Below are 24,726 nucleotides of genomic sequence, written 5' to 3' on the forward strand. Positions count from 1 at the left end.
CACCCCCCAACTTTGATGCTGTAAACTGACAGGATTGGTATGATTAATTGATTTCCTTAATAACTACAACCACAGGACCATGAGGAAGTGAAGGAAAAACTGTTCCTACACAGGAATTTAGAATTTATAACATGGCTGCTTGCTTTAGGATGTGTGTAGGGGAAAAATTATTTCATCCCACCCTCATCTCTACAACAGAAAATAAATGGGAGTAACGATATGACAACTGAACAAGTGGCTTGCGTTGTGGTTTTTTTTTCCATTCCTTTTTTCCACTCTTTTCCTCACTGACTTGCAACTACCTATAGCAGTGAGTATCATGCTGTTTCTGGACGTGGACTATGGGAGGAATAAATACATTGTGCAGTAGGGACTTAATTGTGACTTCAGCTTTACCCAGGAACAAACTTCCATACTTCAAGATTATGACATGGCAATGATTTTCTTTTTGTCCTTGGAGTATTTTTACATGGCAAATGTAAAAGTGTATAGATAAGTCTCACTTCCTCAAAGTCAGAGCAGCAAGAAAGAAGTCAATGAAATGGCAGGATATAATGGAAACAGAAACAAGAAGGTATTCCTTGATTCTTTTTGGGAGCATTTACTAATACGGATCTTCTAACCTAGAGGAGAATGCTGAGGGACAGGAAGTTCCATAAGGCAGTGCCACCCCCTGCCCAGAAGCATGGGATTCTTAACTTGTCTTTTCAGTCTAACAAATAGCTTTAAAATTCTTTGGCACCATTTGTGTTACCCGCTCATTAGCTGCTTCACAAAACTGTTGGTTGAATCTTAGGTATCTGTCTTATGAACTTAAGCTCCAGCCTTGCTGGAGAACCTACCAAAAAGAATCAGTTTTGTTCCACATGATAAAATCTGATTTTCCAAATTATATTTCTCTTTAAATAGAGAAAACAGTTAAGAAAACTATGTTAAGCAGATAATATTGCACTTCCAATTTAAATTCTCTATTTCCTTACTTGAGTACTTGGGTTTACAGTGTTAATGTTCTCCTCAAACACCACTATGAATGTGATCTTTATTACTGAATTAACTGAACCTACACGTCCAGTGGAGCTGTGCCCTACACTGCTCTGAACATTGTTAGAAGACCAAAGGAAGAAGTGAGAGTGGAGGCTTGCTCAGGACTGCTGCTCTGATACAATCTAGCACATTCTTATTCATAATGTGCCCCATTTAATTCATAACCTTTAAAATGCTATTTTGTTGACTTATGAATGTTAGTTACTAAACCTGTAAATGAGAAATTAAATGATGCCTGGTTGATTCCATCTACCAAAATGTTAACAGGAGGCATGATAATTTGCCAAAGTAACAGACTGCATAATTAATATTCACATCAACATTTATAAGATCTGCTTGCATTGATGAAACTGTGCCTAAATCCCAAGGCCTGGAAGTGTTCTGCATTTATTTAAAAAAAATAAGTCAAAGCACTCCATATTAAATATTACACTACTGTGCCAGTAGAATTTGTTCTTACCAATGAACGATTTTGTTTATGCTGGAAAGTCTCTGGTAAATCCTCCCAGTTATCCAGCTGTATGTCCAATGGAATGAAATTATGATTCAGTGGTTCACCACCCTAGACAAGCAAACAGTTTTGTTTACAGATGCAGTGTAGCACAATCTAGAAAAAAATTATCTGTTTCAAGAGAATTATCTTCCCTTCCTATTAAGGTAAGATTTTTCCAGGACAAAAAAAAAAAAAAGCCACAGATGTGTGATAATACCACAGATGCAAGAAACAAGGATTCACATTAATATATCTGCAAGTACACAGGGTGAAAATTTTAACTCTGAAAATATCTGAATTTTTTTCTTTGCATATAGTTCGGACACACAAACTGCCTTAAATTAAGAAACTGAAATTATAATCCTCTTGACTGAATTTCCAAGGGAAACGAATGATTGTAGACTGGAAAATGTCACTTCATTACAATTTAAAATCAGAATCTTAGAGCATTGTTTATTATACTTAACTTTCTTTTTTTTAGACGTCCGAGCAAGTTCTACTCCACTTAAAGGAACAAGTTGTCCCAGTGGGTACGTATGACCCAGGAACTTACTGATGATTCACAGAAATTCGAGAGAAGGAATCAAAGCAGAATTCCCCAGTGTCTCTTGGTTCAAATTTGTGCAGTATCTGGCATAATGAAAATCTGCTCCAAGCCAAAAAAACGCAGACCAATACACAGTTGCCCAGATACCATCCAAAATGCATCTCTGTCTTAGAGTAAAATGTGTGAAGCTAGGAAGCAGTCTACACTTTAAGTATATTAAACAAGTTTTCACATACAAGAGGAACACTCTCTTTGACTTTTTCCCAGCTGTATCAGCTAGCCTAATAAAAATGTATTATCTCAAAGACTTGCCCTCAGTTATTTGTGATGCTTTGCAGTTGTACCTGAATACACTGACTCATTCAGTAGCTTTGAAGAAATCTTCTCAGTGAACTTTTCTATCCCTTAAAAGAAGGAATTGGAAAGTCCTGATTCCCCCTTGAAAAATGACCTGAAAAATTACCAACTGCTAGTTTCTGTACACCCATTACGATTGCAGATTAATGATAATGTGTTTTATTCAGGAAGTTACTGACTTATACACAGCACCAACGTCTAGCTTTCTGAAAACGTGGTGACAATATTTTATTTACTTAGTCTGTCAAGATTCACTGTCATTTTTACTTTAATTTTGAATGTTCTTCTATAAAAAAATATTTTGTGGGAAGACACTACAATAAAACAAAGGAATCTTAAACAAGCTTCACTTGCATTTCTAACAGATGATCTGACCATACATCTGATGTATTAACCTCATTTTGTAAGCTAAGAGAAGTGTTAGAAGTTATATATCTAGGGAATTATTACTTAATTCCACTGTGAAAAAGAACTAGAATGATAAACTACCTTATTTTTATACATACCAGCTAATACAAAAATACTGGTCTTTTTATATAAAATATAGCAAATGAAAGAATACATACATGTTTCATAGGACAACATTTTACTTCCTAATTTTAAAATGATAATAAACTTGCATATTTCAGGTTTACCTTTGTATAGAGGTGAATTCTATCAGTATTTCTGCTTGCACAAAACATAAGCCCATCATATATTGGAAATGTATCTGATTTATCTACATCTCCTACAAAGAGAAACAATGTTGACATTAGAAAGTTTTTTTTCTTCATTCACTTCATTCAGTCTAGTCAGTCATTAAAAATAATATTATACATGTTTTTAAGAAGTTATTTGTGAAATTCCCCAATTTGGTGTATATGCAAACACATTTTTGTATGAACATTGTAAATCTTTCCTTGTTTTTCCCCCCCCGCCCCCTTCAAATTATCAGCAATCATGGAACAAAACCCAGGAGAACATACACCACATGAGGACTCTGTATCTAATTCCAGAACAACATAATAAGATACACAGCTCAAGCAGCAAGCTATGAAGATATTTGTGTATTTTATTTTTCTGTTTCTCCTGAATTATACCTATCATCTGTTTCGCCCGTGGCTGTCCTGAACACAAGTACATGCCATCATAAGTTTCAATAAAACTATACAGGTTCACAGTTGCTAGTTTGACATAGTTCTTACGTCAGCCAAAAACTCTGTATTGCTTCAGGAGTTGTATGGAAAGGCTTGGTTTATCCATCATCAAAATCCAATAAACATTCCAGGCTAAACCGAGAAAGTCATGTGCTAGTGTATGTACTTCTGTATCTTTCAAATGTGTAGGTTTTTATTTAAAAGTTATTTTTCATGCCAGAGGCATTTAATACAGTTTCGCAATGGGATATAACCTTTCTTTCCCACTTTACCTTCTCCACACTTTTTTTCACTTTCTTCATTTTCAATTTCAACAGTTTCCTGTTCGCTGATTTCAACAAGTGGCTGGGTCACCATTTCCCCAAAATCTTCTCTTCTATCTTCAGCATTGCACACTGCGCTCTCTTCATTTCTTCTGGAGTCCTTTGACACATCTTCCTCAGTCTGGCTAGTGGGAGCTTCACTGCTTCTCTCAACTATAGATGAAGAAACAAGAAAATCAATTATTTATGCTACCCGTACAAACAGGAACCTAATCGATACACACCTGGAGAGAGGACTATGTAACTGAAATACAAAGAAATTGCATTTTATTCTCTAATGGTGCAACCACTTAGGAAACTAGAGCTACCTTTAATATTAGAAGAATAAACACATGGAACAAAGTTTTCCATTTATGCAGTTTCATGCACCCAGCTTAATGTCAAAATATTTGCAATAAATAATGCAGTTAGCAATTCTATATTATATGCAGTTATTGTATACCATAAACACACAAAGTAGTTTTCCAGACATTGATCTATACCTGTGAAATTCCGAAGCTGTCCTTACTGGAACAAGCACAGAGACTTAAATAAAATAAAAAAAAGAAAAAGAACCTTACTCCTTCCTTTGCAATTGAAATGGCAAATATGGGGATAGATTTATAAAAATGTTTTATTAAGTTTCCAGATAGATTAAATAAATTTAATAAAAGACATCTACTCTGACCTGTTGGAGCAAGAAATACCATATTTTCCAGGTAATGTCTCTTACAACAAATCTAAAATACCCAAGTTAATAAAACATCTATACCATATAATTTAGTTTTGACAGGTAGAGAAAAAGTTTGCCATTTAATTGGATTCAGAATAACCATAAACTTCAAGGAAAAGGAAAGCTACATTTGCTGCAAAGAAAACTGAGCATATATTCTTCCTCACTGAATTTATATCCTGTTAACACTTATCTGAATTTTCCAATTGTTTCAAATTAGAATCATGTAAAGATCCTTGGGGAAAGCAAAATTAAGAAGGATCACTTAACGGGTATCTGTTCACGTAAAGTCACTATTCTTCATATTTTGCCTGGATTTGTGTATATTCATATATTCAAAAATACTGTATTTTCTGAAACTAATCACAACTGAAACAAAAAATGCATTATTTTTCTCTGCAGCACAGGTCACTTACCATTAGTGATTTGAGGGCAACTGCACATTTCACAGTAAGGGAGCAATTCATTATTACTATAAGTGCAAACACTACAGTGCCAAACTTTATTTAAAGCTGTACTTTTGCTTGAAGTATTTAAGCCACAAGGAAAGACTTCATTGCATTTTTCTGAAAACAAAGAGGGCTTTTTTCCAGTCAAAGATTTTTTATTTTTCTTACTGGAGTTGACTGGAGTAGATCCACTTATGCTTCTTGCTCTTTTAGCTTGACGTTCACAGGTACTTTCATGATAAATTGTATCCACATCACTTATTCTTGTGGAATCCAGGTTTTCATTGCTCTTCTCTGCATCCTCTTTTGTGACTTCAGAAGATTCTGAATCATCATGTAATGATTCATTACCAGAAAATATTTTGCGTTTCTTCACAGTAGAGGATTTTGGGGAAAAGAAAGAACGTATGTCATGCTGTCTTTCCTTTTCAAACTAGGAAAAAGGAAAGAAATATGTAAACCCCACTTATAGTTATGCATCAGAAGCTGTTAGAATTATGATTTTTCTCCATTAATATTACTCTCTAATACAAGAAGCTATTTTTAGTTTGGAGATGGAAACAAAAGGTATCTTTCTTTAAGAACAAACAGAACAGCAATTCAACATTCCTCTTCTGTTTTGTAAAAAGTATTTTCAATATTCTCATAAAAATTCTGAAATAGCACTATCAGAAAACAAATACACAGAACTGGTATACTATGTGCCTTTTTTGATGATATCTATTACAAGGAAAAGCTTTTAAACATTGTTTTTAAAATAATAGCCCATTAAATTCAGGACAGCTAAAAAAGCTGTAATTTAAACAGAAATTACTTGGTCTTATCTGACTCTGAGGGTGGGTCAGTCACCTAAACATAACATAAGGACCCATCAGAAGCCTGTAGATGACATTTATACCCAGCAGAGCACTTTCCCCAACTTCACCTAATTTTTAAAATGGAATTTACATTACTTTTTCCCACTTATTTAGTGCTTCTCCATTAGTAAAGTCTGCAGTGCACAGAAAGCTTAACTGAACAATGGTTATAATTTTTTTTAAAATGAAAGAAAACAGAAGAACGTAAGTTTCGAGTCTTACATGCGTAAATAAAAGTTCATTTTTAGGCTCTTCTAGACTTTCATTTGGGGTCCAGGTCTCAGCAAAACTCAAAAAATCCCATTTCTCCTTATCACCTTCTTCAGCCTGCATTTTTTCTTTCTTACCATTCAAGGTGCTGCCTGTAACTTTGGCCTGCAGAAGGAACACTTGCATAAAGTTTCCAAGGAATTCACATGTTGGAAATTTATTTACCTATATTCACTCAATTTGCTTCCCTTGCAAACTTAATTCAGCATTTGCAAAGTAAGAAACTCCGTACTAATTCAAAATAACTTGTGATTAAAACTATTCCTCTTCCAGCAGCCATTTCTGCAAAAATAACAGTAAGTAGCACATTTAACACACTATGATTTGTGAAAAGGTATATACAAAATGTCAGTATTTATTGAAATTAAAAGAGAATATATACATCGTGTACATCTCCTGAAGTCTTTACACGTTTTGCTTGGCACATGGAAACAAACAAAGGCAGAATTAATTGAAATAAGCAGTTTAGTGACAGAACTCCTGTACGGTAAATTATTGGTGAATTACTGAGACCCATCTGTGCCATGTTTAAGGAGACTCTTAATGTACTGGACTGACTGAGATTTTTCCAGAGGTACCTACAGGAATTGCAATACAGAGTTTCATTCCCCAACTGAATGTCAAATACAGTTTGCAGTACCTAGATTCTTTAAGCTATGATTACTTTTCAGCAAGAGAAGAATATATTGGCAAAAAAAATGGTTTATCCGTTTCTCTAACTATATGGACACAAACGATTGCACCACTACAACACACGGGTAGCCAAATGCAGGAATAACAATCGTAAGTTGGCATTTGCATCAGAAGAAACCCTGTGTAACCACAATCTCAAACAATTCTGACAACTAGAGTTTAAAAGGCAGTTCTTTCTATGTTGACACTTCTGAAAATGTCAGAAAACAAGAGCCGACAGAATACAAACACACCTCAGTTATCAAAACAAGACACTAATGAATGGCATCAAAGGCTATAAAAAGGTCACAAAAGCAAAACAGCCAAATTATTTTTCTTAATCCTGTGAACTCTCAAATACCTTCCGAGTAAGGAAAGAAAGCAGGATGGAATTACTCCTCCTAACAAGGACTGGGTAATACCTGAGGAAAATGGCAACAGAAGATAAGATTACTGTAATTTTGGGTGTAATAAAGAAGAATTATTTGAGAATGCTCCTGCCTCTCAGAAATAAAGTTTAGTAAGGCACAACATTCATCCAATTAAAAAAAACCAACCAACCAAAACAAAAACAAACCCAACAAACTCTAGCTGTTATTATTGTGCAAAAAAACTTAAAATTGTAAATTGAACAACCAGAGCAATAGAAAGCTACAAGGAAGATAAAGCAACAATCTCCTGCAGATGTGAACCATCCCATTCATCTTGGTAAAGAGTTACCTTAGGATCTTAGGATCCTAAACAGAGAGCAAAAAGCTAGAAAAGACTAATTTGGAACAGACATGGACATTTTAATGATTAGCAGTTCTAGATGTATCAATCTGTCATATAGTAGGAGAGTGCTCCAGATAAGCAAGAATGTTATTTGGCGCATGCACTTAAGTGCTGTTAATCATAGTGAGTTCTTGATTATTCGGTTCTATTCCACACATACCTTGCGATTCAGCATTGCCCACATAAGAGTATCCATTGTTCCTTTTGCAATAAGGAAGTGAATATTCACAGAACTGCACTGTCCAATTCGGTGTGCTCTGTCTTCTGCTTGCTTAATATGTCCTGGATCCCAATATAATTCAGCAAACACAACATGAGTAGCAGCAGTGAAAGTTAAACCCTAAACAAAATAAGCAGATGCATTTTAGAAAAAAAGATTCTACGCACAAACAACTGAATATCTGAAGAAAAACAAAGCTAAATGTTGTACAGAACATTTTTATACGAAAATAAGAGGGATCACCTGGTGTCCTTGTTTCGGCTGGGATAGAGTTAATTTTTCTCCTAGTAGCTGGTTTTGGATTTAGCATGAGAATAATGTGATAACACACCGATGTTTTAGTTGTTGCTAAGCAGTGCTTACACTAAGTCAAGGACTTTTCAGCTTCCCACGCTTTGCCAGCAAGGAGGTGCACAAGAAGCTGTGAGGAAGCATAGCCAGGACAGCTGACCCAAACTGGCCAAAGGGATATTCCATACCATATGATGTCATGCTCAGTATATAAACTGGGGGGGACTTGGCCGGCGGGGGGCAGCGATCGCTGCTCGAGGACTGGCTGGGTGTTGGTCGGCGTGTGGTGAGCGGTTCCATAACTTGTTTATCCTGGGTTTTGCTTCTCTCTCCCTTTTTGTTGTTTTCCTTTTCATTACAATTTATTATTATTATTTTATTTCACTCATTAAACTGTTCTTATCTCAACCCACAAGTTTTCTTACTTTCACCCTTCAGATTCTCTCCCCCTTCCCACTGGGGGGAGGGAGTGAGCAGCTGGGTGGTGTTTAGTTGCTGGCTGGGGTTAAAACACGACACCTGGACAGCAGATGAGCCTATTACACTGATTTCTTCCTTGGGCCTCAGACAGATATTAATAAGGTTCAGAAAATACTTCAATGTTGTGCAAAGACTGCATACTGCTTTTCATTATGGAAGTAACATTTATTTCTTATTAACCTGGTATTTTTAGAGAGACTGAATTTTTACTAATTATTCAAGAATGGGATGCTGCTGCTTATCTTGATTTTACTCAAGTATTTCAATAGAGGCTTAAAACAGTTAACATTAGTGCAAAAAATGAATATATGAGTCTACAAAAGACATATTGCATGAACTGCCTTCAGTAAATCACTGCAGTCACCAATGACTTTAGTATCTATATTCTCCAAGTTTCTTATTTCACATATGTTCTTTTTTGTCCTACCTGACCAGCTGCCTGAATACTCAAAATAGCAACCCGGGTATCAGGATCCTTCTGAAACTGATTAACAAGATGTATTCTTTCCACGGAAGGAACACTTCCATCTATTCGTATGTAGCGAACCTATAACATATCACAATAGAGACAAAAATGAAATTATCCGTGTCCATTTTTCGACCCAATCACCCTCTGTCCCCCAATGAAAAAAAATACGAAAACATCTGTCCTATTCCTGTCACAGGGATAGGGGTACATCAGTACTCTTTGGCCTTTGATTTACAATTAAGCGTCTTTATCTAGAGAAGTGCAGACTTAGTATTCCCGATTTACAAAAGGAGAAGACAGAACAACGCGAGATCTTAAAATGGAATACTCCGTAGAAGAATTTGTAATTTCCTTGACATGATTTACTAAAATTCTAAGCATTTGCAAAATAATAACAATATTAAATAGCAAAGTTAGCCACCATTCCCTAGCAATGGTTGAGAGTCCATGATCAAAATAACATGAAGAGTTGTTTGCAAACATTTTTACTGCTTTGAATTAAACATTCAGGTGAGATGATAGCGTTCTGTAAAAAAACAGAAAGGAGACAGAAGCACATTGGTGGAAAAACTTGGGAAACAACTGCCTACAACATTGATTCAATAATAACGTATCATACTAGATATGAGTGTTTACATTATCCTCAAATACAAAACATTTCTTCAAAACCACACAAGCCCTTTAATCCAGTGGCACTAATCTGTATATACTTAAAATCCATAAATCCCTGTACGCACAGGTAGCTCTACTGAATTCAAACACAGCTCATACATCTTTGTAAAGTCTGAAATTAAATTTGTGTGCACATCTGTTAAATCATTACCTTATTTTCTATAACTGCCTCTGTACAGGCTTGAAGCATGCTTAAGTGGTGAGCAAAAACTAGAAACTTCAGTTTGTCATTTTCAAGCATCATTTTGATATAGTCTTTTACTGCTCCTGCCTGGAATAAGAATGCGTTTTCATTAGACATACAAAATGTTCAAAAAAACAGTTTTTATTTTAATGTCTTTTGATTTCTTGTAATATGAAAAGATAAATGACTATACTTTTTGTTATCCATTTAAGACTTTATCAAACATTTTAAAGTATAAAATTATTCAAATTATTTTTGTTTAAAAAAACCACCATAACTTTGTCTTTGTGAAACCTATCTTATTTCTTCAGAGAAAAAAAACCCCAAAACTTTATCCTCAAAAGATTACATAATTAAATGGCACATCTTCCAGGTTAAGATGTAAGTAAACCCCCTTTTAGTTACAACATTATTATTTGATGTTTTAAGCCATATTTGAAAAAATAAAACAAAACTGATTTCTGCCCAAACATATTTCAAAGGTATGTGTAATCAGAATTTCTGTATCTGCACCCAGCAAGCCATATATCAAAACTGAAACAATAATTTTGATACATTCATGATATCATAATAAAAGATTGCTCTATTTAAACATTCATAAAATTCTTTTGTGTGAAATATAACTTTCAATATCTTTTACAAAAACTACTAAAGTAATAATGACAGTTAATAATAAAATTTATCAGTGATCAATGGTTAATGCAATATCCACTGCATTATCCTCAGATTTCTTTTTTTCTCTCTTTTTTGTCTTTCAAGTTCCTCTCTGAAAATAGATTAACAGAGGTTAGGGAAGAGAATAGAAAACGGGGGAAGAAATAGCAACAGAACCACAGTGATATTTTTAAGATAAGGAGAAAAAAAGTGGAAGGAGTTGGTCAGATTCTCAACTCTTGCTGCTCCAGCAGCCTACAGAACTTCTTTTTTTTTCCCTATCCTTTTCCAAAAATAGGTTAGGATAATGAAACTTGATACCAGGGTAAAAAGTAGGCGTGTAAAGGATTTTGGTTATTAACTTGTTTTTCCTCACATCTTAAGCTACAACACTATAGGAGGAAAATACAGAACAGGGGGTCCCATTTGATAAAATAGGAAGAGACCAGCTAAAGGGGATTGTTCTTCCGCATTTATCCATGGGGAGAACCAGTACTGACAGAATGCGGTCTGCGTAAGGGCTGCATCAGCACTGTCCTTGGTCAGCTGCAGCAGCTGCCAACATACAGGTATGTCCCTGAAGCATCCACCTTCAGTATATCCCTAAGTCAATGAGACACATTTAGTGCTGTTGGGAGACTACGTTTGGACAGTCTCAGCCAGCTTGGTGGATATCTAATCAGTAACAGTTTTAACACTTAGCTCAGGTAATTATAATGGGGTTCAGCCTATTCCATAAACATACAGGGAAAAAGAGTGTTTCTCCACATCATGATTATAAAACAAACCAACCATCCTCATCTAGTATTCAGGCCAATACAATCAATTTTGTTAAGTTAAAATACACTGGGTATTTTAAATATATTAAGAAAAGACTTCCACGCTTACCTTGGCAATGGCTGTTTCTTTATACATGCGTGTAATTAGATTCATGACTTGAGAAAAGTGGCTTTCAGTAGCATCTGAATTCAGATTTCTCATTAATTTCTCCCACTCTGCGAAAGTGGTATTCAAATTCTAATTGGCAGAAGAGATCAGTGGTTAGATATACAGCACAAAGCATATTCTACCTCAACATATACATTTCAAGCATGAAATGTTTAGGAACTGAGTACTTGAGAACTCTATCAAATTTGTCTAAAAGTAACTGTCGGATTCAAAATCTAAAGGAAAGGAAGACAGAAAGCATATTCTACCTCAACATATACATTTCAAGCATGAAATGTTTAGGAACTGAGTACTTGAGAACTCTATCAAATTTGTCTAAAAGTAACTGTCGGATTCAAAATCTAAAGGAAAAGAAGACCGTACTAAAATTAGTGCAAATTTTATCATTATCTGATGCCAAAAATTTGCCATATTCATGTTCTTCATGTTATGTTTTAAAAAGAATAACAGCGATGCTACACTATATATTCACACGTTCTTCATAACTACATATAATACACATGTATACATATAAATACATAGGTATTTCTATTTACTAACAAATGCTTTTTTAGCAAAAGTGGAAAGTTTACCTTAGCTGCGGCTTGCGGGAGGTCAAATGGAATTCGTTGCCTAACTTTGGGAGGCAACTGAGTTAGAACATCATTCTTCAGTCTTCTGATCATTATTTCACTTAAAAGTTGATGTAGTTCTTCTAAATTTGAAGCTCCTCTACAGTCCCATAGAGTTCTTTTACCAAAAAACCTGAAATGGAAAAAAAAAAAAATCAACACCTGAGGATGAAAACTAGCTCTTCCAAATTCACTAGAAGCTTTCAGTACATAATTAATTTTAAAACACACTGTTAGATACAAAGGTGTGCTGGATAGCAATACTCAGTGTTCCTGTCTACGCCAGAGAGATGATTGCTTTCTGTCTGATTCCTTCCAACACTGAAGTCAGAGCTGTTTTAGCTTCCCAGCAGATATCGCTGCCCGCCGGCATTACTACCCATCACATGCATACAGTCCTCTATCTCATCCCAGCTACACCTCCCTTTCTACAGGAAGTATCATTCAGGTATCATTTTATAACTCTTGTTTCAATGGACTATGAGAAGACTATACCACCATGAGAATGCTCTTTATTATATTATAGATGGGAACAACTGATAAGGAAACTATCATGAAAGCTGCAAATATCACCATTAATATTCCTTTGTTTCCCCCCCCAGAGAATTCCTTCATAGTTACAGTCAGAAACAGCATTTAAAGCTAAAGGTACCAGCTTTAAATGTAATACTATTTAGCGAGCAAGGTTAAATAGAGGAAGTAGGTTCAAGGTTAAAAAGGTAAAGGTTGAAAAGACAAAGAACTTATTAACTTAGTCTTCCTTTTTCTTTCTTTGCTTTGTTTTTAAGGAAGTGTTGCAGCAGGAACAGCAGCTTTTCTCTGTCAACATTGCCAAGAGATAACAAAATAACGAGCATGACACATTTTGCAGCCTTTGGAGAAAAGCCCAGGTAGCATTTTCGAAGGCCAAGAGCGTATGTGCAAGCATGTAATTTTACTGCTAAATTTTTTTTAAAAAATTATCATTTAGAGAATTTTAAGCCTTACTGAGCTTATCAACAGTGTTCTAGTTGGCTGCCTATAATAATTTGGGAAAGGGGCTGAGGGACTCACTTCTACACTGGTGAAGTATTGGTTTAACACACTCAGAATGCTATGTAGATGGAAGACAGCAACATCTTTTGCTTATGTCCCTTCTTTGGTCTATTTATATGGCTGTCCTTAGAAAGGTTTCCTCCCTCCAGCTTGAGCATTGGAGATATAAAAGAAATGGTAGGCAAAACCTCACAGAAATACTTTGGACCTCATCTTGAGAAACAGGTGTCTATGAACATCTAAGAAAAAAAAACCACAACATTTTCACAGAAAGTGCTGCATAAAATAATCCTATCAAGTTTATTACCACAGGATGTTTTGTTTCAGCCAAGTCATGAAGACGAAGTTATTTATTGAAAGCTTGTCAAACCCTGAACTTGATTTTTATTACATTTATGGTATTCCAAAAATAAGATAATCATCTATGATTGAGTAGCTAACCATGCTGTACCCACGCACACTTGTGGTGTGAAAATTACAGATGCATTCAGTCAAAACACCATGGAAAAAAATAGCATTTCTCTGTCTGAAAATTAGACAGCACTCTTCCATGTTATTTGAAGTTAAATGCTGATAAAATGCATATGATGGAGGGAGAAAAACAAGTTATATGAAAATGAAACCATATAATTATTACTGTAAAAATTAAATCTAAATGCTAGCCAATTTAGCTGACAAAATCTATTGTTTTGAATATACGCAAAGTTGTAGATAAGAAATTTTTTAGCTAACATATTTTTTAAAGGTTCTTTCCTTCTCATAACTTCTTTCATTCCAGATTGTAACATAGATTCAGATGGATAAGACTAAATCAGAGCTTCTTCTATCCCCTCTATTTTAGAATATAGCTAGAGAAACCAATCATCAAACTAAAGCTGAGGGAAGCAAGTCAGAGGGAAATGAATCCGCCTTATGTTAATAACTTAAAGCGCATGAAACATGAAAATTCATGAAAAATGCAAGGGATAAAAATGGGTTAAAATTCATTAGGCACATATGTGGAAAAATGTGTAATGAGCAATGTTACTTAGCAAATTGGAGGCAAGGTGGTGGACAAGAACTTACAATGCCTATATTCAATCCCTCAAACAGAATTACAATCACACTACTGTGCTCTTGGGAGTTTTATACCTTTATTTTTACTCAGTCGATCTGTAAAATACAGAGATAGGTATTGGACTTTTTTTCTGCCCAAGTAATGGTGGGATAGCAAAAAGACTGGATCCCATAGTAAAGAGAGATGTAAATTATTATGTGATATGAGCATAAGACTGAGAGTCAGAAACTCCTAAGTTTCAGCTCCAGCTGAAGCTCCAGCTCTAAAGGTAAAACCTATACACTTCATACTAACGACAGTAAATTTGTAAATCATTTTACTTAACAGAATGCTGGAATTCAAACTTTATTTCAAAATTTAATAGCTTCCAATTTTGTCCTCAAATAAAGTCTCCTGTCAATTTAATCCTTTCCCAAGCCTCTTTGATGGAAGAGATGGTATCTGACCCTGGGTTTCCAAGCAGGATGGTATGATACAGCATTAGAGGTACTACTTACTGATTCTCTCACTTCACTTGACAAGAAAATCAAAGACACTCATTGGAAAATAAATGAGCAAGTACAGTAATACCTGACATGAGCATTGCAGTATTTTTTGGCATATTCACTCCAAGTTCCAAATCTTCTTGGAAACAGTGCCTCGATCTGCATGAAAAGCTGTACAAAAACCCATAGTGATAGTGAAAAATTGCCTGCAAATGTAAGACTATTCAGAAATAATTATTACATGACTATTGTGTTAAGTTTACATTCAAGAGTTGCACAAAAAATACACAGCTTGGCACACATGCAAAAGACATTCCATAGGAGTATGCATGTCTCTTGAGACAGGACAGTTGTGGGAAGCCCTCAAAGAACAGAGCACCCTGAACACCATAACACAGTGCTGATGACTTGGAAGAGATTTGTAGTGAACAAGAAAACACGGATGAGATGTTATTCCTAAAAATACAATTTTTTTCATTTGCCAGGTACATGGGCTTCTGCAAAGCTTCAGTGCAGGTATTCCATGAATAGTCTGCTTCTTAAAATACATGAAAAACCTACTCATTCTTAAGTTTTACTTCAAAAAATAGAGAATGTCAATACAGACCAGAAATTTCACGCTTTTCTTCCTGGCTGAGTAACAGGAGGCAAATATCAGTTTAGACAACCTTAGCCAGAAAGAATCCTACTTTACAAGCTGTTTTACTGTTAAAGCTTTCTGGATTCAAAGATCACTTCTAGATCCAAGACACACTGTTGAGGGGTAGCATAGAGACAACAGTAATATGGAAGGCTCTCTCCTAAATGCATTTCGCTGCTATCCTCTTAAGTCACTTAAGTACATCACTTCTGCCATTTAAGCTTTCATATTACCTAATCACATGCTAATGACCTCTCCCAAAAAGAAAATTACTACAGCCTAATTTTGTTCTTCACGGGCTTCTTTCAAGACAGAAGTTAGAGAACTGAAAAGCAGTATTAAAGGAAAAAAAAAAACAAACACAAAACCAAAACCAATTCATTCACCCAAGTGAAATGTTGCTATTTTAACACAGATCTAGGCCAAACAAGAAAATGCCTGTAATTATTTGCTATAAATGTACATAAATATAAATGAATAATGCTTTTCATTTTCTATACATATTCTATTCAGAGACTTCATAGAAAGGTTCTGCTCATGACACAAAACTGATTAAAGAGACGTAATGCTTTTTAGAGTCTGCCTTATAAGCCATGGCAGAACTTTGGTATCACTATAAAAATGTCTCAAATTGTTTTCCATTTGGTCATTAATTTTGACCCCATTACTGTGATCAAGGACAGCTTGTATGGAATTTCCTTTGAAGACCTTTAGCAATGTTGCTTACTGGTCTTGGTATCAATGCATTGTACAAAAGTATAACACTTTCTAACTTCAGTTCTTTTTCCAGGGTTGGTTGCAATGTCCTTGGTACATGTGCAGGAACTTTCATAGTCATCCACACCCATAGATACCAATATTTGTTTTAAAGTTTTAAGCAAACACTCATAATACGCCAAGCCCTTTTTCATACAGTGGATATCTTTCTCAAGTTATAACCCCTCTGAACAAATTAAATTATTAAAGGGTCTTGGCATAAGTTCTATTTATACAACAAGAAACTCTAAAGTGTAAAGTATTATTTATAGAACCCTTATAAGTTTCCTGGATACAAATCAGCTCTTATATTCCATTTATTTCTATGTTTGATAAATAAAGGCAGTTTTCTTGCGTTCAGTATAAAACCCAAGTGGTTTTTGGTTTCCTCCCTGTTCCTCCCCAATTCCATAAGTTGAACTTCCTTCAAAGGAAAATTTGTCTTTCTGAACTGCAACAAGCACAGGATGTATTTTTTCCATTTATGCAATACAAGTGAACATTAGGAATATTCAAAAGACCAGCGATAAACAAAAGACTTCCTATCATATGTTGAAGTAGAAAATTTAATACAAGTTCTTGTCTACCAAGGACTCTCCTACCCAGTAGAAACAAATAGTTCTCTACTTAGGTTCTTTATTTTCTATTTCACCCAACAGTCAGTCTGTTACATGTGACATTAATTTCTTATAAGAAACACTGTCTCCAGTCACCTGTGCATGAAACAAGTTTGTAAAACATCAATATAATCAACTCAAATTAAAAGACATTGGTTTAGTTTCTTATACTTGTGCTTCACAATGCAGCTAGAACACCGTTTGATGTCATAATGCATCTAATTGCATATATTCAAGAAAACTACAAAATTGTTCGTTTATTACTCATACCATCCTTAAAAAAACCAAAACAAAACACAATACGTCAAATACCTCTTCAGGTCTTCCTAGAGCAGGAGTTCCAGTAAGAAGAATAGCTCTAAGAGCTTTCTGCACAATTGGCAACAAAATCTTGCTGCGGGTGGCATTTCTGGATTTCATATAGTGAGATTCATCAATCACAACTACCTTAAAGTTCTGCCTGTACAAAGTGTCTACTAGAGTCTGTGCATCAGAAGTTAACAGGCCATACCCCAGAATTGTTACTTTGCTGGTTGATATTCTCCTGAAAGAGAAAATCCAGAAGTTTTCTTAGTAAATTTTCATTGTAGGAAAATTAATACAGCAAAAGAATTATACCAAACTAACTTTTTTAAGAAGGTATGTATGACACCTTTTGGATTGAATAATCAGTGGGCTGTCAGGCTAATAATAACAGCTTTTGGTGTTTAAAACATCCTAGCAACAGATCAAAAAACCAACTAAGTTGAAGTTTCCTTGAGTATTTTAGAGGAAGAAAGTATGTGCATGTGCACATTCATGCTTCTGGATATGGAAGAAGAGGCAATGGTTAGAGCACTCGCACTTGTGGTCAATGCACTACAGACTCTGGTTGTTACTGTATAGATAAATGTAGCAACCAGGAAAACAAGAATTTCCCCTACCCCTTTGTAAAGGGTGGATAAAAAAATCTACAAATAAAATTATTTATTCTTAGTGAAACCAATTTATTCAAGTAACATCCAATTTCATATTTAGTTAGAAATTGTAAAAACCTAAATTGATGCCTATATATATTTTAACCTGTTTAAATTAAGAAGTTAAACAACATTCAAGCAGTAAATTCCATTGCTGAAGTTTTGAAGAAAAGGAAAGTATTGAACTGAGAGAAATCAAAGCTGAACATATGGAAGCAGAATTTAACAAAATGCTAAACCAAATTTGGCAGCTGTATTTTTGCATTTTCTTGCAAATGCATAAAACACTTTTTAATGTTAAAATATTAATTAGTTCAAAAGATACCTCACTTATAGCTAGGAAGCCTCCTGGGAGTTAAACAAGCAGAAACCCAAGTTTTCCCCCTCCCTTGTTGTTGAATAAAAGTAAGTGATAATGGTTAAGGTCTACTCCTTTTAAAAATCTTAAAAGGTAAAATGAACAGAATTCTGTTTGCCATTTACTTTTGCCATCATTTCCCTTATTCCACATTTCTCCTTTCTGCATTCAGCACCATAAGCATTACGTTTGTGTGCATTTTAGCTAAATAACTTAAAAAAAAAAAAAAAAAGGGTCATTGGATCCTTATTTTAGTTCCCATATTCCTAAGATAAACTTAAATTTTGACTGTCAGCAGCAACTACCCCTTGATTAAGCTTTTAAAATACGTTTTCAGTTGGATTTCTCTGGAAGGTTCCAAGCTACTGTCTGATCTGCACATCCTGGCAGTCAAGTCACTTTCTGATACTCCCCAGATAATATGAAGATCAGTCTCCCTTATCCAGAAGTTTTAGAACAACATCTAGACATTACCATGAAATCAACCAAGTCATTTACAGTAAAGCAGACTAAAAAATACCCTTGTAATTCAGTGTAATAGGAGTTATTCTAGTAACACACAACATTTGTCATCTCTCTCTGATGAATTCATGCTATTAAGTCTAAAGATAGAAAGCCTAGGTCATGATGACCTTTTCAGTTATTTAGAGAATACTTATCCTAACTTACAAATTTTCTCAGTGCGCTAAGTAGGATTTTAACAATAATTATCCTTATTTTGTAACGTATACCAGAAGTTTTCCAAAAATGTGTTCAAAACGTTTTACAGAAGCTAATGAATACAAGCTAATTCATCAGAGTTGAGAAATAACCGTATATGTTCAATTTGAGACACACTGAAGTAATCTAATTTTTTTGCTACTTTGCAAAAACCAGACCTCTCAATTTCAAAGGAGAGGAGTAACTACCATAATATAATAATACAAAACTGGAGGAGTGGCTGATACACCAGAGGATCATAACTACCATAATAATACAAAACTGGAGGAGTGGCTGATACACCAGAGGATCATTCTGCCATCCAGAGGGACCTTGACAGGCTGGAGAAATGAGCTGACAGGAACCTCGTGGAGTTCAACAAGGAAAAGTGCACAGTCCTGCACCTGGGGAGGAACTACCCCATGCACCAATATATGCTGGGGACCACCTAAGCTGGAAAGCAGCTTAGCAGAAAAGGACCGGGGGGTCCTGGTGGACACCAAGTTGAACATGAGCCAGCAATGTGCCTTTGCAGCAAAGAAGGTGAATGGCATCCTCAGCTGCATTAGACAAAGTATTGCCAGCAGGTTGAGGGAGGTGATCCTTCCCCTGTACTCAGCACTGGTGAGGCCACACCTGAACTGCTGTATCCAGTTCTGGGCTCCTCAGTATAAGAGAAACATGGATGTACTGGAAAGAGTACAAAAAAGGGCCATGAAGATGATTAAGAGACTGGAGCACCTCTCCTATGAGGAAAGGCTGAGAGAGCTGGGACTCTTCACCCTGGAGAAGAGAAGGCTCAGGGGAATCTCATCCATGTATGTAAATACCTGAAGGAAGGATGCAAAGAGGACAGAGCCAGGCTCTTTTCAGTGGTGCCCAGGACTATGAGGAAAGGCTGACTGGGACTGTTTAGCCTAGCGATGAGAAGGCTCAGGGGGGGCTCTTATTAATGTACATAAATACCTGAAGGGAGGGCACAAAGAGGACGGAGCCAGGATCCTTTCTGTTGTGCCCAGTGACAGGACCAGAGGCAATGGGCACAAACTGAAACACAGGAGGTTGCCTCTGAACATCAAGGAAACACTTTTTTTTACTGCAGGGGTGACTGAGCACTGAACAGGTTGCCCAAAGACATTGTTGGGTCTCCATCCTTGGAGACATTAAAACAACCACCTGGAAACAGTCCTGGGCAACCAGCTCTAGATGGCCTTGCTTGAGCAGGGGGGGTTGAACAAGCCTTTCTATAGAAGAATAATAAACTTCACTCACCCAGTATCAGTTTTGTTCTGAATGATGCTAATATCATCTGGAGAGAGTTCTGGAATCCACTTCTCCATCTCATCAACCCAAGGGTATCTCAGAGATGAAGGCACTACAATTAAGAGAGGCCATTCGTTCTTATAGTAATAGGAAATGGCAATTGCTTGAATTGTTTTACCTAGCCCCATCTGGGAAAAGAAAAGAAAAGAAAAAAAATAAAAATAGAAGTTTCTGCTCAGAAAGCATATTCCATTCAGAAGAGCCAAAAATATTTTGCAAAGACAGAACCAGATAAAGGAAACAAAGCCAAAGAGCTAGTTACATAGCATCTATTTCATTGTCAATTTGTTACCACAGATCATCTTTTATGAAAGATGCTGCTTCTCTTTAAATGGATTAATACATATGTTGTATCTGGTTAGCTCATTAAAGCTAAAAGAAGCATTTCCATTCATTTCAGAAGATTTTCTGTTCAAGGCCTTAGCAGGGTAGACTATAAAGATCAAACTCTTTGACTTGTTAAGCTACCAAAAACATTTCAAAAAGGCTATTCAAAGGAAAGAAAAATATGGGATGTGTTCTTAACATAAAAATGACAACTTTGTCCTAAGTTGCATAGGCAACTGAAGAAAAAAGGAAGATCTATATGAAGAACTCTGCTTTTGACCCAGTAGGCCAACTGCTGTCATTCCCCATAGCTAATAGTTTCTCTTTATTCTATAACACAGAAGAGGAAGTCCACTTAGTGGAGAATTCAGATTTACAGACAAGGTGAAGGATAAAGACACAATACATAGATACATATTTAACAAACAAGTACTTGCTTCATATTGTCGAGGTAGGAACACTCCCATCTAATGAGTTATGAATATAGATAACAACAGACGAATATAAGATCCAGAATTTAAGGTTTTGTTTAAAAAAATAAAAACCCCAAGATTTTATCAAAGAATGCAGCTATTTCCTCTACTTGCTCACATGGCAAGACATAGTTCCAGACTCCTGTTAAGCAGTAAAGCAGAGACTGGCCTTAAAATACTCTGTTCAGGTTTTCTAGAGTCCAGTAGATATTTGAGTTGATTTGCTGCTATCTAACTACTCACGGTATAGACATAAAAGCACAACTTACTTATATCCTCAGTATTGAGTTTAAATAGACTGATGTAATGATATCATGAGGAGATTTCCCAGGTATAGAAGAAAACATAATGAATATTTCTACTATTACTAGAAAGAAAAATAATCAGAGAACTACTGTGATACTAAGTTTTCATTAAAAACTGCCAAGTTTTCATTAAAATTTTCCTGCAAGCCCCCCTTGTATCACCAGTAGTGCTTGAGCCAACTGAAAACAAATCCAAGTAAAAAAAAAACAAACCCAAACAAAACCAAAAACCCAAACAAAAAAACCCAAACCACATTCATTCTTAGTTTGTTGCCACAGTTGTCTCCCTAACTCAGACTGCCCAGTCACTGGTGCACTGGTGATGATCCAGGCAACTGAGTTGAAATGAGCAGAGAATAAAAGGCAGGTCTCTTGGCAGCAGCACCCATAACTCAATCTAGATCCCATATAGCTGGTCACCAGTCTAGATCATAAGAATGTGAGAGGCAAGAACACAGTAGAAAATATTATGGTCTTGGTTTTTGATTTAAACACATCTTTCTCAGTCATGGAAATGGATGACATGGAAAACCTGAAATTTTGGGAGAAAAATGTTGTCTGTCCCCACTCCAAGAAAGAATGGCAACATATTTTTAGAATACCTTTCAAAAAGATACTATTATTATTGTACTTTAATCCTTACATAATTACATAATCCAGGTATATGTACAGTAATTATACGATCTCTAGTTTTCATATATAACTTCTTTTTGTATACAAGTTCACGATACTGATGTTTTCTTTTACCAACATTTTCTTCTTATTTTAGAGATATGTCAACAAGTGCAAGATACACACCATTGCACAATACTTCCTCCAGTGCCAGACCTATTGTCATTATGAAATATATATTATTTACTTCAGAATAAATACATCTTGCAGTACTTTTTATTGCTAACATAATTACACACAGTTTATTTTCTCATTCAAGGAAGGAAATAAGAAACTTTGTTTTAATAAACAAATAGCTGCTACTGATATTTCTATTTTTCCCAAGCCTCCCTTTTCTCCTCCCTTGAATGCTTTTGTATTCTCCACGGTTTCCAGAAATTTCACATTCTACGCCAGGATAGTTTATCTCCAGCTGTAATGAGATTTTTTTATAGTATGACAAGATGCTTTAATCCCAGTAATCCATCTCTCTCTCCCTCTGTCCCTCTCCCCCCCAGTGTTTCAAGAAAACCCATATTAGAATTGGGAGACTACATCAACCCCCAAACATTACCTCTTTTTCAGTAAAGTTTTATACTGACAACACATCAAGAACATTATACTGTATTACAAAAATATTTTATCTGTGGGAAGAAATGCTGGACTCACATTTCCCTAATATGGAATAAAATATAAATTTTCAAATATATGGAAGTAATAAATTTCACTATTACAACTTGATCAGTGCATTTAAGAAAATTCATCGTTGGAAGGCGTATCTGTTCAAGATCGACCTCTTTGGGCCAGGAATGTCTCCTAATCCATTAAAAATAGCCAGCTATGCAATTGTAAAGTGCTTAAAAAAAAAAAAAAAAAAAAAAAAAAAAAAACAACTGAGTTAATATTTTTAAGATTCAACAGTACAGGAGATTTAACCTACCTGAATACAATTAAAAGTAACCCTCTAAGTTTTCTCAAAGATTCTTTTAACCTTATGTCAGGTTTCATTTTTTTCCCCCACTAAGATATTTTCAGAATATCTGCTGAATATCACAAGAATTAGGCTTCTTTCATTACCAACCTTTCTGTCTACATCTCTCAAACAAAAGAAGTCACATCTGCATGAAGTACATTAAAACAAGAAAAATGGTGTTAGAGGAACAGGAACATCACTTACCTCATCAGCAATCATACACCTAAATAAGAAACAAGAAGAAAGGGAAAAAAAGCAGAAATTAATAGTAAATATAACAGATAAATCAATACCTGCAAATTTTTTTTTTTACTATAAATTTAAGTTATGGATTTACTGAATCAGTGAAAGGAAAAAAGGCAGACTTCACTCCTACAGATATCAACTACAAAAAGTAAATTTGGTATGAATTTGAAAGTAAGTATGCCAATTGTTCTAAAAATGTATATCCAATTTGTTAGCATTACTGAAGAACTTGCATTGTAAAATTGAATTGCTTGTTTGGTCTAGTGCTATATTAATTGTAATCTGAAGAGACATTTTCAAGGCAAGAAGTGCTTCTTCAATTTTTTTTGTCTTTCAGAAACAACGATGTTTTTGCTGCTTCATGAGTATTTATATGTCAGACTGATTTTAAAAAGCTGCTTTCCAGAGCTGTCACATTTGTTTTGAAATAGAAACAGACACTCGCTCTCTCCCAGCAATTGTACTAGCTGAAGTATTAGAAAACGAACTTGACTTTTTCCCATTTTGGAGTCACTCAGTTAGTGCTACTCCACGTAAAGACAATGACAACTCCAAGTCCCCAGTCAAAAACTAGTAAATTCTGTTCAGCATATTTATATTTTCTAAACATTAAATGCCATCTTTGATATGAATTTCTTACAGGTGTTTTAAGTTATTTCATTTATTTCAGTTACTTAGTACGTACATTCTTAATTCAAGTAGGGTCTAGGGAACTTAAATGTTTCTAGCCCATGCAAACTTCTTCATAAAATCTTTGAGACTGGATGAAGGACAAAGGAAATTATTTGATGGACATTTAGTTAAGCCATTAAATGGATGATGCTGCATCTTTCCAAATGTGTACCCTCAGCTATTTTACAAACTCAGCTCTCAGCTATTTCACAAACTTTTACCTCCACTACTTTACAAACTTTTCCAAGCTGGAGAAAAAAAACACAAGACAAACAAAAAACCCCAAAACCTAACCAACAAGCCCATCCAATTCAAAAGCATTATCTAAAGAACTACAAGAGGTTGTTCTGCCTCTAGTAATTAGTAGATAAAATACATATATTAAATTCATACACATTAACAAATTCAGAGGGAGGCATGAATCCAAGCAAGAACTGTGAATATAAGAAAGAGGCAAGGAGACAACCTACTCCCTTTAAGTCTTACAGCAAGATGATGACTTGAAATTCCTTTTTCTCCTATAGCAACCCTGGACTGCATGAAGATACAGATTTACTAAGTATCTTCTGACCAGAATCAATGCCGGGAATTCCAAGGCAAGATCTGAAACAGGCACAAAGTATGAATTTCTGCAACTTCATAAGAATTGTCAGAATTCGACAGCAATACCTGCTTGGGCTGCAGTTAAATAACTGGCAATTAGATGAATTCTCCAGCTACTAAGTAATCTGGGAAGTTTTTCAAGCATTGTATAATTTTTTTAAATTGTCACAAAAAGCAAACTGGAAGAATAACTCCCATCAGTTGGTATCATAGTGCCACACAAAGGCCATGGGCTTAGTCAAACCACTGACTGAGAAATACAGCAGTGAGTGCTGTTGGTTGAACTAAGTGACAGCAATAGACTGACAGCTCTATACAGTCCATCACTTTGCTTGAGGATTTATAAATGTTTACTGACAGAAAAAAGTGCCAAGTCTCAGAAATGAT

At 35.3% G+C, this 24,726-nt stretch overlaps 1 protein-coding gene across 1 annotated transcript; it reads right to left on the reverse strand.

Moving 5' to 3' along the window:
• Positions 1–1,504: 1,504 nt before the first annotated feature.
• LOC104069921 (DNA annealing helicase and endonuclease ZRANB3-like) lies at positions 1,505–23,041 on the reverse strand (the record flags this gene model as incomplete). The annotated part of the gene is made up of 14 exons (XM_009582439.1): positions 1,505–1,606; positions 3,077–3,168; positions 3,850–4,053; positions 5,029–5,494; positions 6,141–6,293; positions 7,795–7,974; positions 9,053–9,172; positions 9,918–10,037; positions 11,493–11,621; positions 12,125–12,296; positions 14,826–14,911; positions 17,066–17,297; positions 20,039–20,217; positions 23,023–23,041. Coding segments are annotated over 14 exons (2,254 nt in total), but the record flags the coding sequence as incomplete, so codon positions are not given.
• Positions 23,042–24,726: the final 1,685 nt, after the last annotated feature.

The sequence above is a fragment of the Fulmarus glacialis genome, unplaced genomic scaffold, assembly GCF_000690835.1.
Source record: "Fulmarus glacialis isolate BGI_N327 unplaced genomic scaffold, ASM69083v1 scaffold17317, whole genome shotgun sequence".
Taxonomy (NCBI): Eukaryota; Metazoa; Chordata; class Aves; order Procellariiformes; family Procellariidae; genus Fulmarus; species Fulmarus glacialis.